The 17,586-nt window shown below is 41.6% G+C and overlaps 1 protein-coding gene across 1 annotated transcript in view; it reads right to left on the reverse strand.

Moving 5' to 3' along the window:
- Positions 1-17,586, reverse strand: part of JAKMIP2 (janus kinase and microtubule interacting protein 2) — a 111,232-nt gene that overhangs the window by 9,401 nt on the left and 84,245 nt on the right. Inside the window, exons 11-21 of the mRNA XM_066591266.1 lie at positions 17,025-17,153; positions 15,741-15,824; positions 15,608-15,670; positions 13,955-14,053; positions 11,830-11,928; positions 11,670-11,723; positions 11,525-11,590; positions 7,978-8,046; positions 5,788-5,865; positions 3,958-4,161; positions 1,865-1,930 (exon numbers count right to left, since the gene is read on the reverse strand). Of these exons, the coding sequence (XP_066447363.1) occupies positions 1,865-1,930; positions 3,958-4,161; positions 5,788-5,865; positions 7,978-8,046; positions 11,525-11,590; positions 11,670-11,723; positions 11,830-11,928; positions 13,955-14,053; positions 15,608-15,670; positions 15,741-15,824; positions 17,025-17,153 (1,011 nt within the window). The remainder of the gene's footprint in view (positions 1-1,864; positions 1,931-3,957; positions 4,162-5,787; positions 5,866-7,977; positions 8,047-11,524; positions 11,591-11,669; positions 11,724-11,829; positions 11,929-13,954; positions 14,054-15,607; positions 15,671-15,740; positions 15,825-17,024; positions 17,154-17,586) is intronic.

The raw sequence follows: 17,586 nt of genomic DNA on the forward strand, positions 1-17,586 counted from the left end.
ACTCTAATCATTTGTATGTCTGCCTGAGATGTAACTGCATGCTGAGTTTTGCAGCAAAACGTCAACTCCTTCTAGGGGTGGGATTTCTTTTTTTTTTTTACAAAGAGTGTATATATCATTCTGCTCAACTCCCTCTCTTCTACCAGTATGCTACCTGCAGGGTGGAGTATTGAGTGAGTGTTAGGAAAGACGAAAGAATAGCTCTTACCTGATCAAGAGGTAACATTAATATCAAGGCCAAAGAATGAAGGCGAGAGAAAAGAACAAGAATAGAAAAAGGAACTGCAGAGGAAAAAGCAAAATAGTAAAAATGTGACATAGAAATGAGAATAATTTTAACACATAAGAGTTACTATTCACAAGTCACTGACTAATCCATTGCTACCTGTTAATAAGTTCATTTTGGCAATGTTGTCTAATGTAGATATCTAGAATGCTTAAAAGTATAACACCTACAATACATGAGATGCTGCTGAGAATGTGGCTATATAGGAACCTCCAGGCATGAGAACAAAACAGAGTTGGATCTGTCTAGCAAGTGTAGCTATAGGAGTAGCGGCAGTTGTGGTCGCATTTGGGCTCTGGTGCTTGAGAGGGCCCAAATACCTCTCTACCACATAAGAAGACACCAATAATAACAGAATGCCACGTGGTGGTGTGGGCCCTGTTACAGATTTTGCATTTGGGTCCAGGAGTTTAAAAGGGTTTTCCCACTATCTAAAATTGCTTCACAGCCCCATCTGTCCTTCTTGCTTCCAGCTGAACAGGACATGTGACTGCTGCAGCCAATCACTGACCATAGCTGTGACTTTCTATAGTCAGTCATTGGCTGCAGCAGTCACATGGCCTGGTCAGCTGCAACCAGGAAGTACAGAGTGGGTGTGGAGCAAGTTTAGGTAGTGGGAAAACCCCTTTAAAGTTTTACCTTTGCTGTCTCCTTAGCTATATAAAGAAATACTCTATATGATGGATCATGTGATATCAACCTTTCCTAGTCATGATTTGGTGGGAGCAGGGCAGGAGAATTCCCTTAAATTTCTGCGTCTTTGGATGATCTGCCGGTGATCTGCCTGTTCCTGTGGCTTTACTCGGTTAATTCATTGTACATTGGTAGTCAAATATAGTATACGCTGTTCTGATTGGACGATCTGAAGGAAGCATGCTGTAGCTGATTACCAATGAACAGTGTGGTGGGAATAAGGTGGGAATAAAGAAGGGCACCAAATAATATAACCCCTCTTTGGGTCCCAGGACTAAATTTTATGCTGGGACCAGAGGGTTGCTTTAAGTTTAGTGAATTAAAGGGATTATTTGGTTTAGGAAAACTATAATCAAATATCCTGTTAGAGAATTTAGAGTTAACAGAAGGGGGTTCTACATTCAAGGCCCTCATCTATTAGCCAGGTTGGTGCTGCTACAAAGATCATACACTATCACGCTCTAAAGGACCCAGCAAGTCCTTAGACAGCTCACTGATTTGTTACGAACTATGAAACTGACCACTTGTAATTAGGTTTCTCCATAGATTGTAGCAGATAGATGTGGATCCAAACTATAGTTTATTGTCGAGGGTCCTTGTACATCATCTTCAATCTCATAAATCAGTTTTATGTAGTATATTTTGCTGTGATTTGGAGTTGGGTTTATTATTATTCTACAAGTTCAACCACCAATTGGCATGCTATGTTGATGACTGGTGGCAGGTCCTGCGTACAGCCTTGCTCATCAAGCATTGTTTTAGACTTCATGCTTCTTTATGTTTAGAGCCCTGACCCTATAAGCTCCTTAGTCATAACCACAAGTATCCTTAAGGGTAAGAAAAATAATTTTATTGAGAACAAAGATATAAAATTTTACAACCAACCTTTTCCTCTAAGTCTTTAATCTGTCTCTTCTGAATATCTGTCTTACTCTCCAGGTCTCGTATTCTCTGAAATCAAAGGGAAAATCGGAATTCAATGCAGCTATATATAGCTTACCAACCCTTTGAAGGCTTGACCTTATATGTACTTACTGGTTTTGCATTGACTAAATATGAGAGAAAACCATGTGTGCGTGCTTTTATTTCTGTTGCTTTCAATAATACAATATCTCTTCATAGAGGGAAACTGTCACCTTCTATAAGCACCATAAACTAAGTTATAGTGCTTATAGAACAGTTCTTGCTGAGTGCAGGGGCGATAACATGTAATTTTGCAATATAATGTTAGAACTTTTCTGCAGAGCTGCAGAGATCTTACTTTACCGGTGGTATCTCAGGGACTTTATCTTGTATTTTGGGAAGACTGATTTGAAAATTGAACTGGTCATGGGAAAACCACTTTAACATATTAAATACAGCATAGCAGCCAAGGGTGGACATAATGTGTGTACAGCCGGTTCAGCTGCACAGGGGCTCAGAAGGATGCCCCCCCACCACAGTAGATGCCATGACGGTTGCCCCCAGGCCTAAACTTCTGACCGACAAATCTAACTTCCTCATCATTAATGCTACTGCCTAAGAGTCATATCACACAACACCATGTGGAGTGTAGCCCATCTTGATCTGACTGCCCGCTAGAAGTTTGAAGGCAGGGGCCCAGGGGTCTATTACTATACAGTGGTACAGAGAGGTCTCTATCACTATAAGAGGGTACAGGAGGCTTCTACTACTGTAAGGGAGCATGAAGGGACTTTATAAAGGGGCACGGAATGGGCTCTTGTATTATTAAGGGACACAAAGGGGACTTTATTACAATTTATTACTGTATTGCTACAAGGGGAGGTTCAATAACTATAAGGGGGCACAGAGGGGGTTCTATTACTTTGTGAAGCCACAGAGAGGGAAATACTACTTTTACAGTACATTCACACATTGCTGATTTGCTGCAGATTTTGTTGCGAATTTTGGCGTAGATCTGCAGCAGATTCCACCCTTTCAAATTGAATCCAATTAAAAGGATGAAATCTGCAGCAAAACCTGTGATAAAATCTGCAGCAAATCCTCAACACTTGAATGCACCTTAAAGGAGTAATCTGAGGTGCAAAAAATCTCACAAATGGCAGAATATTTTAAAATATTGTTACATAAATTCTATTAGAAAATTGCAGAACTTCTTATGTTACAGTGAATAGGCTTTATTTGCTGAAATTAATAATACACCTTTAACCCTTTGCAATCCAATTTTGGATTCAGGTGTCCTAGGGGGCTTTCTCTTTCTGCCATTATACAATGGTGCCATCTGCTGGCTAGAGCCAGTACTGTGGTATGGGACATGCTGGAGTGGCCCCCGACAACAGAGCGGCCAGTAATATACAGTAAGAATACCCTGCCGGATGTCTCCTGACATCGGAGCTGTACAGCCTTCAATCATAATGTCTTCAGACGTCAGACAGTGGATTGGAAAGGGTTAATATTATTAATATCCAATATATTTAGATAATTGTAGCCCTCGGTCTGTGTTTGACAAGTCTGCATTCACACAACATTTTAGAGAACGTTCACAGAGTTTTCTTTGTCATTTTTTTACTGTTTTTCTTAAGGCTAAAGAGTTGGGACCAGATGTTCCTTTGAAGTCCTTACCAAGAAAGTCTAACTGGCTCTAGTCGCTTTCATCTTTTTTCTTGGAAGACACAATTGCATAGTTGACTATAGAAACTAACAGAACCCCGGTCAACTGGATTGCAAAGTTAACATCTCCGTATACGTCATCAAACTGAATGATTCTGCTGCGGGTTCTGTTTGAAAGATGCTTTTGGGTATTCAAACAATTTCCTGCCAGAAATCTCAATTTAGAGCAAAAGACTATGTGAACTGAGCCTATCACACATCTGGCACATGGGATATGTATGATGGGAATGAGGGGCAGGACTATAATCTCTATCAATGTTTGTGTGGCATTGGTCACAGAAGGACACTTGGGTCCGAACCTCAGAATGTTTCCGTTATAAACTATACCACTTTCTGCCCTTATTCACCTGGTGAGCTTGTTGGAGAAGCTCCATCCTCTCCTGCAGGATCTGACAGTCGAATTCCCTGCTTTTCCGTAACATTTGCCGCCTCAGTTTTTCCACAGCCATTCTGAGTTCATCCTGTTGTTTGTCATTAAGTAACTCTCCAAATTTAATGACCGATTCCTGCTGCAATGCATTATACAGAGTGGCCTCCAACTCTTGGATTCGCTGTTCAGTCAATGGTCAATGGGAAAAGAGAATATGAAGATCACTTGTAGACTTCCATTATTAGCCTTTAGTCCTGCTTACTTTACTGCATACAGTAAAATGATCACAATGGAGGTAACAATCATTTTAGTACTTTTTGTTTTGGCAAAATCTCTTTCCACACAACATATTCGATGTATTTGCAGTAGAGAGCCACTGCAAATAGTGGTTAGTACCCTGAAGGACCTGGGTAGTCCATTTACATCTATTGATTTAAATGACAGGCATGGAGGTGCGGTTACAGAAGACAGGTATGTATCACCTAGGTTTCTGCCATATGTGGAGTAGCAGGGAGTGTCTCAGTGCTAGGTAACTTATCTTGTGGATGGGTTTTTAAGAACATCCAGAAGAGCACTATCTCTGAGGAACACAGGTCTGTGTGAGCTACTGTTGTGTGTCGGGAACGGTGTCTTCTCTCCTTAAGGAGAGCACCTAGAAGGTGAGTGAGGAGACTTCTAGGAGGTGAGTGAGGAGACTTGTTAGGCCATGCACGCTCCCCTGGGAAATATGCAAATAAGGGAGATGGAACAATACCTCTGCAGCGCCACCTATTGGAAGGCAGCACTCCTGCAAATCAACATCAGAGTCTTTATATAAGTCTTTATAACAATGGCTGAGAATTGAAAACAGGTGGCACTGCAGAGGTATTATTCCATCTTCATTATCTACTGTTGTATTGAATAGTTGCAAAGTCTGTTTGGTTTGCAGCTGGTAGACAGGGTTCTACTATGCATTAGGCTGCCTGCAAACGGGCGGATTTGCATTGCGGAATCTGGAGTGGGTGTCTGCATCTGGGATTCCGCAGCAAATACCGCTCATTGGCAGAAGGCGATTTCATCTACACGAGTGGAAATTGATTGCGAATTTCTGGAGAAATTGGAAGTCAATGGAAGCCATCCGACCTGCGGCCCTTCCACAATTATCATTGCAGAAAGGTCGCGAGATCTGCGTCATTGCCTAGCGATGTCGCAGCATAATCTGCACTGCGCATGTGCACCGACGCGACGGCTGGGCCACCCGCAGTACAGATTAGAAGACCATCGGACAAGTATGCTGGGGTTGCCAGACAGGCACAGGTGGCCTTAGTTAGTGCCCAACAGGCAAGATGTTTGTTTTATGTTATACCTGTGCTAATAATTCTGGCCACGTGTCAGTTTAAAAATCTACTGCTGATCCCATGTTTGCTGGAAGATGTGGACTTTGACCCAGCAAAGGCGATCCTGAGCTAATCAGCTCACACATTATATAGTGTTTAATTTCTCCAGCAGCGGCACTAAGGGCTCATCTACATGGGCGTAGCGTATTTTGCAGTATATTATGCTTGTATTCATGGGCTGAACATCACCTATTTTCTCTTATTTCAGCCATTCTGTCTTTTTTTGTGCACGTAATGTATGCTTGCAGAAACTGAATGCCGAACTATGTGCAAACAAATTATTGTTCCTTGTTCAGTCGCTGACAGTGTTTACACTGAACTATTATCAGAATCCCACAATCCAGCAATAATCATTATGTGTAGAAGGGCCCTTAGCCTTTAATATACACTGCATTGATGACTGAAGTAATATGCTGTCACTAAATACAAACCACATATGCTTGGTCCAGGGCTTGCTTTCTGTAATCCAGCTCTTCTTCCAAATACCCCTTCAACTTACAGAACTGCTCCTATGGGAATGAAATATGACGCTTGATTCATGGTCAGTCGGCTGAACAAAATATTAACTAACATTATTCTAATCATTATATACTGAAAAACCTCATGCTAATCCAAAAGGTTGTCAAGATACCACTTAATAGCAAACTAGACCACTTAATAGCAAACTAGACCAGTCACAATGTATAGAGGAGAGAATACAAGTGTGGGACATTGGTAATTATTAGAGTTGAGCGAACATACTCTGCCGAGCTTGATGCTCGTTCGAATATTAGCATACTCGATGGTGCTCGTTACTCGAATGAGCATCACGCCGTGTTCGACCCCGCCCCAATTTTTGGCTCCTCCCTGCTGTGACGTGCCTGTTTTGGGCCCACGTGCGTCAATGGCAAATTTTTGGGGAGAGAGAGAGAGAACACATGAATCAAGTAAAAAAAAAAAAAAAGCTCGGGATCCGGCGTCCCACATACAAAAATGCTCGAGTCTCCCATTGTAGCCAATGGGGTTCGTTACTCGAGTAGAGCTCTCGAATTTTACGAAAAGCTCGACTCGAATAACATGGACTCGAGTATTTGGGTGCACGCTCATCTCTAATAATTATCCGTTTTCAAATCTACTATTGACAATATTATATTCCTCTTGGAAATGAATAAATAATTGACAACTGTTTTTCTTCACTCCTCAGGGCATGTCCCTATATACTCACACTGACTGGACAGTGTCTGGGTGTGCGGGACCACGTCTCACTGGCAAGGGGAATAGTAACACCTAATTATACATTTATTTATACATTGACTTGAGGAATAAAAGTTGGGCGGCACAAAGTAAAGTAAAAAAAAACCCTCCTTAACAGTTTTTATGTGTAGAATGCAAACCTTTCCTTAGGCTGACTTCACACGGGTGAGAAAATCACGCCAGATTTATGCGCTGCAAAGTGGACAAATCTTGCACAAAAATGAACCCCATTCTTTTGAATAGGGTCATACACATGAGCGATGTTTTCCTGCATGGCACCGTGATCGATGCAGAAAACAAATCAGCATGTTCTATCTTTCTGCGTTCTCTTGCATCACATTCTTTTCAATGGGGCCAGTGGCAGCATCACACTACGTGCTAAGTGCATACGATGCGATGTGAGGCCTCCCACTGAAAACAATGGGAGAAACTTAGCGATTCTCCGTCTCTGTTTTGATATAAAAATGCCTTTCATCTGTGGGGTATTCACATGGATGGCGAGCGCAATATCGGGCTATGATTCAAGAGCCCATATTGCAAATGATCGTGTGAAGTTAGCCTTAAACAGACAAATCAGGAGAGCAGACATCTCCTCCTCAGGGTGGTTTCACATGGGCTATAAAATCGAAGAATTTCCACACGATGCGAGAGCGAGTAAAAATGCAGAATTATGAGACACATGTTTTTCAATGTTTTTCTTCACATTTGCGATGTTTTCACTCATTCGATGTTGAGGGGAAAAAAATCGTGACATGCCCTATCTTTCTGCGTTTTGCGTTTTTGTTTTATCTCCCATGTTTCACTATGGAGCCTCCTATTTATTGCACCACAAAGCACAAACTTGCGATTTTTTTGTGATGCGATGCGTTTTTAACATTAGAAAGACCTATTGACTTTCGCACTAAAAAAATTGCGAGAAAATCGAGAGTGGCAGTGATGTTTAAAAAAAAAAAAAAAAGAAGCGTTGACGCTCAAACACTGCGAGGAAAAAAAAACACGATTTTGCCGCAATTTTTTTACGGAATAAATCATGATCGCCTGTGTGGAACTAGCCTTAGGTCACTTTCACACAACTGTAAAAAACACGCGAGATTTGTGCATTGCGAGATGCACAAATATGAGCGGCATTGATTTGAATGGGGTCACATACATAAGCGTTTTGGTTTTTTTTTTCCTCGCACCATGCAGGAAAAAAATGCGTCATGTCCTATCTTTGACCAATTGTTTTCAATCAGACAGGAAAACACATCGCACGCCGTGCGATGCGAGTTTCCCATTGAAAACAATAGGAAACACTTGCCGATCCTCCGATGCGGTTGAAAGTCGTACCAGAGGATCGTAAGTAGATCATAATAGTAATTAATTGTCCTCATTTGAGATCTGCTCACCATGTCGCTCTCCAACTCCATCATCTTCCGATGAAGTGCGGCTTCAGCTCCTTCAATCTGTTGTATCCACTGTTAAGATGCACAAGAAGAATTGCACCAAATTACAAAAACTCGTTTAGGCAAACACAAATACAGTAGTTATAAGTAAGTTTCTTGCTTTAATTGACAAAGTTCTTTGTTATGACCCCTGTTGAGTAAATTGCTCTTCAGCCACAAGGTGGCAGGCTTCCATTTGTAAAGTTTCACAAGTAACCAAATACTATGGAATATAGTGAAGGGGTCTTCTACGTTCCTAGGATGGGATATACTCCTGGTTTTTGGCAAGAAACATACAAACCTAATAAGAACTAAAGAAGCATTGCTCTCAATGACTCAACATGAATTTAATGTGATCATAAAGGAGACTGCAGGGCTGCAATTTTGTGAAGTGACTGTATTCTCCACTTTTGCATGAATGCCTATAGCTATATGTATACTTTACGGCTTTTTAATTACTTATTTTATTTATTAATGATAATGTTATCTATTTAGTTTGTGCTATGTGTAGTATGATTAAATATTATGAACATGTGATACCATATACTGAAAAGGCATATTTATAAATACCTGCCATAGTATAATGTATTATAATGTTATTAGAAAAACAACTTAGTAAATATCTGTATCCAAGCGAGTTATCATAATAAATCCATGTGCTACAGATTGCTTGAGCACTGAAAGATCACATTCCTATGAATTAAGATGACTGCATGCATTGTGAAGGACGACTACTACTACTATTATAAATGGTGAGGAGTGGAAGCCATGATCAAATACAGAAAATCTAATTGTCTATCTACTGTACTACTCCTGACACTTAAAACATCCATATACTTGCAAGTGCCTCAACACAGATTGACTTTAATGTCTTTTTGAAAGACCCTATTCGCCATTGTATACAAAGCAAAATAATAGTAAGTATATTAGTAACATTAGGCATAGAAAATGAAATGCCCTCAAATTCCCCAGGAACCATTGTCACTGCTTCTCATAACAGTAATTCAGGTTATAAATGATAAACCTATATAGTTTGTAGATGATTAAACCATAATGACAGTAAAGTTCTCTGAACTCCACTCATTGACAAAAATGCACCCAGATAGAAATGTTGGATTGCTGTAAAACTCAGCATGCAGTTATTTTTTGGGCAGATATGTAAATGAGTACAGATGTGTTCTGATTAGACAATGTATCTTACCAAGAGAGGTCATAAAAGTACTTTCCCCATTGCCTTATAAAAAGGCTCTCAGGGGCTATTTTGCACAGTGCACCTCTTCTTGAAAGGTCATTGACTGCTGGACATGTCTCTGCAACACACTTAAAGACATTTTTCCCAATTAACAAGCTTTGAGAGGAGGCGCATCATTGGAATGAGAGAAGCAGGATGGGCATTTCAGCAAATTTTCCACCATTTAGGTTGTTCTGACCAAGCTGTTAAGAGGTGTTGGGAGCAGTGGTTATGTGAGGGCATGCACCTGACAAATAGGCTCTGGGCAGCACATGGCATATTCATCATTGCATTACAAGCATGTTTGGAGTGTGGTAAACATAGAAACCAGGACTGTAGTCCACATAAGCCCACACAAAATGCATACTGAACACTAAGGTAGGACTGCGAACTGCTCTCGTGGGCAGAGATAACATATCCCTACTCTAACGGGACAACCACCACGTGAAAACTTGCCTGCAAGCAGGGCAATTGTCCCAATAAGGATGACCCCATGCTGGAATTTAGGGACCTACCTATCCCTGGATGGCAAACGATCCACAGCAGGACAGGACACAGCTCACACCAACTCACAGAACAGGACTGTTCACACCTGATGTCTGGAAACCTACACAGACACTGAACATGTCGCTGTTCACACCAATACCCCAGGGATTTGCACACAAGATAGAACTGGACTGTTGATAGAGCTTGTCTGGCACCTGCACAGACCCAATAAACACAACACTATTCACACACGTCTGGACATCTGCACAGATACGCACCACACATCATGCATAAATGCAAAGCTGTAGGGTGACAGAGAACCCCAACACAGAAACCCCACTCAGAGCTCACATGCATACAGATAAACCATAGCTAGCGCCAGTGTCCTCACACCAAGGGGAGAGAGTCAGACACTGTACTGACATACAGGGAACAATGTCAGGCATCAGGCACTGTAGCAGAGCAGATGGATTGGCTGCCTTGAGAATACCACACCCAGCCAGCTCAATTAACCCCCACCTGTAAAGGTGTGCTCCTGGAAACCTATAAAACTAGAGGTTCCAGCCACACAACCTAACAGTAGTACCGGGCAGTGACTGCTGTCGGCTCTATCCCTCCCACTCCCGGCTGGCTGCGTTCTGCCTCTCCCTAGTCCCGGTTTCTATGTTTTCCACACTATGAGCATGCTCTGAATATGCCTCCAGACAGACCACCAGTAGAGAGAATCCTTTGATCCCCCAAGAAGCACAAGTAGATCCAACAGTTTCATTTTCCCCCATCCAGATGTAGATGGCATCTTTATTACAGAACCCTTTCTCTGTCTAGACCATTTTCAGGCATTTAGCAGAAGGAAATTTAATGTCCTGTCATTAACACTCCACCACAACTAAAGGCGACCGTGTTGATGTTGTGGACTAGAAACATGGACTGCTGCAGACTGGAACCATCTTGTCTTTAGTGACAAATCCAGGTTCTGTTTGGGAGCCGACAACAGCCATGTTCATGTCTGGAGACCTAGAGGTGAGTTCCTCAGTCCTGCTTTTGCTGTGAAGTGATTCTTTGTTTCAACTGCTGGTGTGATGATCTGGGAGGGTGGCCATAGCATATGACAGTCGGCCACCCCTAGTAGTGTTACAAGGGACACTAAGAGCGATATGTTCTGGAAATCCGGCAGCTGCACATGTGGCCTCTAATGACAGGGCTTCCATTGTTCATCAGGATAATGCTTGTCTACACATATCAAGGGTTTCCCAGGAATGCCTCCATCTGGTTATCACACCTTCTTGGCCTCGTAATCAGCATATTTATCGTCTATCAAGCATTTAGGAGACCAGCTGGGACACCAGCTTTGGCAGCCTATGCCCCAGCATGTTTCATTATGTTGGTACTAGAGCCTTCTTTGAATTGTACCATTTTCTCCAATAAATCATCCTTTCACTCTAATATTGTAATCATTTACATTCAAACATATAAAGTTTTGCTCCATTCCGACAACTTCTTCTTGGTGCATTATTTTTTTCAGCAATTAGTGTATTTCACATTGAGGGTTCTTGCCACTCACTAACTAAAGTCATAATTTAAGAGAGTTGGTTCAAGGAGGCCCTTAACATTCTCTGCTGTCATATAAGAAATATCATCCAAGCAATGTTGTATACTGTATATTCTTAAGTGCCGTAGGTAGTTATAAATAATGTATGAGAACTCATTAGGACTATATACCTTCTAAGCATTACTAAACTCTAATTAGTACGAGCCTCAGAAGACCACCAGAACTGATTAATATTTTAACATTACCTTCTCAGCCAACGACAGCACAGTGCTCGCCTGAATAATGGCCACTTGTTCCTCATTTCTTAGATTCTGACATGAAAAAATAAGTGAGTTTAGTGTGGGAGATTGTTCATGGGCATCAAGTAAAGATAACTAATGAACTACTCACCCCATTGTCTCCCAGAATATCTAGCTGTTTGATGAGATCTGGTATGTTGACATCCTTAAAAAAAGAACAGTAATGTAAAATAGAAGAAGTGTTGCTTAAATATGTTTTGATCTATACTTTTTAATAAATATGACATGTCTATACAATGATCATCCTATACCTTGACACCTTCCTTCATGCAGTAAATCTGTAGGGCACTAACTCCATCAGAAAATGGGTGAATCTGTAAATTGAATGGAGGTGACCTTCGTTCTCGTTCCTGTAAAAAGAAAAAAAAAAATCACAAAACAAAAGTCCCTCATAAACTGAATCAATGTTTCTTGATTCCTATTATAGTTCATATATATCATTAGTTCCTATTACCTATTATATAGGTAAGTCACCCATTTGAAGAATTTGAGCGTTAATATGGGCCAAGGTTAGATTTGAGTTTGAGTGTGGTATGTGGTGCCGTCCTTGTCAAGGCATTGCTCTGCACAATATGCCAATACTAGGGGTGAGCTTGAATTGATTGGCCAGGAAATGAAGGCTATGTACTGATGTAGCACATAACAACTTGACATTTACCGCATTACGCTGTCTTAACTACAATGTACTACTATGGTGTAAATAAAGCTAACACAATGCACCATTCATATTAACTAATTTGTGGCAGCGTAGGTGCCACTACCCTGCAACAATTCTATTAACATCCAGATGCCCCAAGCTCCATTAACTTGAAAAGACATAACCCTTGTCTAGATTTTCATTCCAGTTAATATCAGTGACCCTGCAAGTCCATATTTATTTGAATGAACATGGTATAATACATTTTTTAGCTATTATTAAAATGTATCTTTTAATTCAGACTTAAACGTAATACTGAGTCCTATTTAAGTAACCCATGTACTGTATGTTCTCTGCTACAATTGGCAGCTTCTAAAAGCAGACAATGATACATTTACGTTGGGGCGTTCCGCCAATTGAAATACATTTGAGCTCTATAAACTACTGACCAAAAGTAAGATAGGATTTTCATATAAAATAACTCCACTATTGACAATACCGGGTCACAAGAGCAGATATAAAACAGGGAGCATTAGGCATGCACTGATCACAGCCAGATTGCCATCATCAATAGTAATGAGAAAACATTTGAAAAGTTCAGTTCAACCATTTAGCTGAACTTTTGCAAAAAGGTTTTGTTTGGTATGCATTTGTTAAACCGAGCTAAAAGTTTACCAAAATCCCTAGCACTGTCTCTAAAACCAGTGTTGAGTAGAGATGAGCGAGCATACTCACTAAGGACAATTACTCGATTGAGCATTGTCCTTAGCGAGTACCTGCCCACTCGGAAGAAAAGGTTCGGCTGCCGGCGCGGGTGACAGGTGAGTTGCGGCAGTGAGCAGGGGGAGCGGGGGGGGGGGGAGAGAGGGAGAGAGAGATCTCCCCTCTGTTCCTCCCCGCTCTCCCCCGCCGCTCCCTGCCCGCCACCGGCAGCCAAATCTTTTCTTCCAAGCGGGCAGGTACTCGCTAAGGGCAATGCTCGATCGAGTAATTGCCCTTAGCGAGTTGACAAAGGCTATTGTAGCCGAAACGCATTCAGCTTTTTATTTAATAAAGAATGAAATTGTTTTAACGGTAGCAGCTCCTCTCCACTTCTATTTTTCTTCATATGGAATTTAGCCGTCTGCCGTCAGCTGCTTGAGGACGGAGCTCCCGTTGAAATTCAGATTTTCCTGCTATATTGGAAGATACTGCTGGTAAGGTGAGCCCATATTTCTTTTTTGGCTTATTCCTTAGCGAGTATGCTCGCTCATCTCTAGTGTTGAGTGAACTGAACTAGTAAACCCTGTTAAAGGAAACACTTTGCTAAAAGCACGGTTCGGGTTCATGCCAAACTAAACCTTTAGCAAAGGTCAACCTGAAAAAGGGTTCTACAAGTTCGGTTCGCTCAACACTGCATATCAAGATGAACTCAATCTTTCATATACAGAAATGGACATTATTCACCTGACTTGCAGTTGCCCTACGTTACATAGAAATTGGGAAAGTGCTCATGATATATGAAAAACAATGGTCTATGGGCGACATATGCCTCCATATGACTATATAGTTAGACAGTGGAATACATAAAAAACATGCCTCGGAGGTGTAGATTGGGAAATCATCCTTACTGTAAATACTCTTCTATTGAAATAACGTATATGGACTATATTTTTCTGCATGCTTTTAATTTAATAATGTCACAAATTTTTTAGAAAAACGGAGTGAAAATAAAAGATCTTCTCATGAATCAGTCTTACTTCTAACTCCAGGTTACGGAATTCCAACAACTCATTCTGGTCTCTAGCGTCTTGTAGTTCTTGTTGTAGACGATTATTTTCAGATTCCAGTTTCTCAATCTGAAAATGTTCATAATCACATACACAAAGTAAGCCTAAGGAAATTCTGTTAGCTTGACAATCAGATATTAAGTCATACAAGACATAGCAATCTTGCAATCATTTACCAAAATACTACTGTGTCTACATATTGCTGTTATATAGCTGTTGTCGCACCGCAGGCTGTTCTTTTGATTCCAGCTAATTCCAGTGCTGGTGGTCCCACATCTCCACACCATATGGAACCTCTGGTGCTCAAGCAGGGAGGTGATACCCTGTATTGTGTAGGCTGGACAATAAGAATCGGTGTACAAGACTTGGCTTGTATCTACCAGCATTGGACACATTAAGAGCATTATTTAAACAGCAATTTAAAAAAATAGACCCCAGCAGTGAGACCAGAACCAATCCCATATTGACGGCATGTCCTGAAGACATGTCATCAATCAGTATTAATATACAGTAATTACCCCCTTTAACACCCCCTTCCTTTCCTCATTTTCATGTTTTGAGGCACATTATATACATTTGCTAAAAGTCTTGCACAGTATACAGCTGTTACCAGTATACCAAATGTGGGTAGTAGAGATGAGTGAACGTGCTTGTTTAGGGCGATTTCGCAATTGAGCACCGCTTTTTTCGAGTAACTGACTACTCGGGCGAAAAGATTCAGGGGGCCGGGGGGCGGCGTGATGGAGCGGGGCGTAGCAGTGGGGAACAGGGCGGAGCTCTCTCCCCCCCCACTCCCCTCTGCAACCCCCCGCTCACCCCCGGTGCCCCCCGAATCTTTTCGCCCGAGTAGTCAGTTACTCGAAAAAAGCGGTGCTCGATTGCGAAATCGCCCTAAACGAGTACGTTCACTCATCTCTAGTGCGTAGCTAATGATTCTAATGATAAAGATGTTTGGAACAACCTCGCTGTCGAGTTCCTTCAAAAACTCTTTGCAAGTATATCTAGAAGAATTGATGCTGCTTTGAAGGTATAGGGTGGTCACACTAGATATTGATGGGATTTGCACTTCTCTTTCGTTCATTCACTTTGCATTTTGTTAATTGACAAAAACAAACTATTAGCACTTCTATTTCTGAAGGCATTCTTACTTTCCAGCATTTTTGTCATACTCGCCTAATACTTTTGCACACTGCCATATGTTTAAAGTGGTTGCCTACCACTGATGACCTATCCTCGGGATAGGTAATCAATAGTTAACAGGTGGAGATTAGCTACTCGGAATCCCCACCAATCAGCTATTTGCCAGACTGCTGAGAATGTGCATAGAACAGGAAGCAGGCAGCTCCGTATACATTGCAGCAGCCTGGGTTGGTAATGTAGGCACTGTTCCCATTGAACTCAACTACTGAAGATAGGTCATCAATAGTTAAGTGGTGAACAGCCCCTTTAACATGCAACAAATAAATGGTGTGTTTTTTTTAATTATTGTTATATAAAAAATCCTGAATCTTCAAAAAAATCGATTATTTTTTAAAAATTTTACATAGGTTTCATTGTTCCTAAGTTGCGATTAAGGTATTGTGAAATGAACTGACAAAGTGTCCCAAACAGATCCATACTTACCTTTTCTATTAATTCCTGGTTTCGTTTCATGAAAAGTTGCTTTTCTTCAACCCAGTGGGAATCCTATGGAGAACAGGAAATAATTAGGTACTCATATTAACTTTAGATACAAGTTATTAGCCAGTTTACTAACCTGTCCCCTTTCAGACATCGCCTTTTCAAGATCTTCAATTTTGGCTTTATAGCGTAGGGTATCTGTGTGCATCTGTTCCTGAATCTGGCAAATGTTATAAATATGGTGTCAGCTCATGTCCAGTCATTTGTGTCCGCCATAGCATTTTAATCAAGAGTAGTAAAAATATACTGAGATCATAAAAAGTTTACCAAGTTACCGGATGTTAAAAGTGACTTAACAAGGCTGACAAATACATATAAGTGCAAATGAAGATCCACTTTGAAATAACTTTAATGTGAATGCCGTGCCTCCCCCTAGCATCGTACAATGTCCTGCAGCTGCCATTAAGGGATCAGCCATGTATATTCGCTCAAGTGAATAAAGCCTAGGGCCTCATGTCCACGAGCGGGTCGGGTTTTGTGGATGGGAGCCCCGCCGCAGAATTCCACCCTGCCCGCGGCATCAGGACATTACTTACCAGTCTGGAAGCGTGCAGGTTGTCCGTCTTCTACTCTGTGTATGTGGGCAGGGGCACCGGCATGTGGGCATGCCCGCCCCTGCACATTCGCAGTGGAGATTTTTTTTAAAAATCTCCTGCTTTCCCGCAGAATCCGCGGAACACCTGGAGTGACAGCTGCAAGTGTGCCGCAGATCGGACGCCCTCCATTGACTTCAATGGAAGCTGTCCCTGGGGATCCGTGGCAAAATGGAGCATGCTGCAATTTGTTTTCAGGACCAGAAGGTCCACAGAACAAATCTGCATGCTTTAATTAAGCTGCAGACGCCCATGACTTTCTATGGGCAGCTTGAACTCCAGATCATCCACGCGGGTGCCCCACGCGGATCCCGGAATTCAAACCCGCCCATGGACATAAGCCCTAATCAGAGGCGTAACTTGAAGCTCCCGGGCCCCAATGCAAAACCAGTAGCAGGGCTCCCTAAATGGAGAAGAGAGGCCTTATGGGCCCCCTAAGGCTCCTGGGCCCAGGTACAACCGCATCCCCTGCACCCTCTATAGTTACGCCCCTGGCCCTAATGGTGGTTTCACATCTGTGTCGGGGGTTCCACTTCCCTGCGTCGTTCAAGGAGCAGAAAAGGGAAATCTCCTCGGCCAATGGCTTTGCCTTATGACACAACAGAAGAATGCTGAATGGACCCCATTGACTATAATAGGGTCCATTTGCTTTCCGCTCAGCTGCCAGGCCTTTTCTTCCAGTATTTTGTGCCAAATCTGCGATGGAACCTCCACCTTTACTTACCTAACATCAGACTATAGTAAAATAATCCTCCATGCTTGCTTACCTTTGCCTCTTTCTCTGCATCTATTATACTGCCTGTATGTTCTTGGAGCAGAGCGTAAGCCCTCTGCAATGCCTGGTACTCCTTTGTCAACTGGCGAAACCTTAGCTCAGACTCTTCCGCTGCTAAACTCTATGAAGGGACACAAGTTATTCATTTTAATGACATTTCTCCATTTAAGAAAAGATTTTTTTTCGGGGTAAAACATTATAAAGTGAAGAAAACTAGGAGGCAGCACATTACCGTGTTTCCCCAAAAATAAGACAGTGTCTTATATTAATTTTTGTTCAAAACGTTTTTACATGTATAGCTGCCTGGACACTATTTTAATTGACTTTTTTAATTAACTGTTAGCAGGGCTTAATCTTGGAGTAGGGCTTATATTTCAAACATCCTCAAAAAGCTTGAAAAATCATTTTGCATCCTCAAAAATTCTGGAAAATCATGCTATGTGTTATTTTCAGGGTATGTCTTATTTTCAGGGAAACAGGGTATTATCATTACACAATGTATTATATTATCTACATCTATTTGCTATTGCATATATGTAGTTGCAGCATCTGGA

The sequence above is a fragment of the Eleutherodactylus coqui genome, chromosome 2 (genome assembly GCF_035609145.1).
Source record: "Eleutherodactylus coqui strain aEleCoq1 chromosome 2, aEleCoq1.hap1, whole genome shotgun sequence".
NCBI classification, from domain to species: Eukaryota; Metazoa; Chordata; class Amphibia; order Anura; family Eleutherodactylidae; genus Eleutherodactylus; species Eleutherodactylus coqui.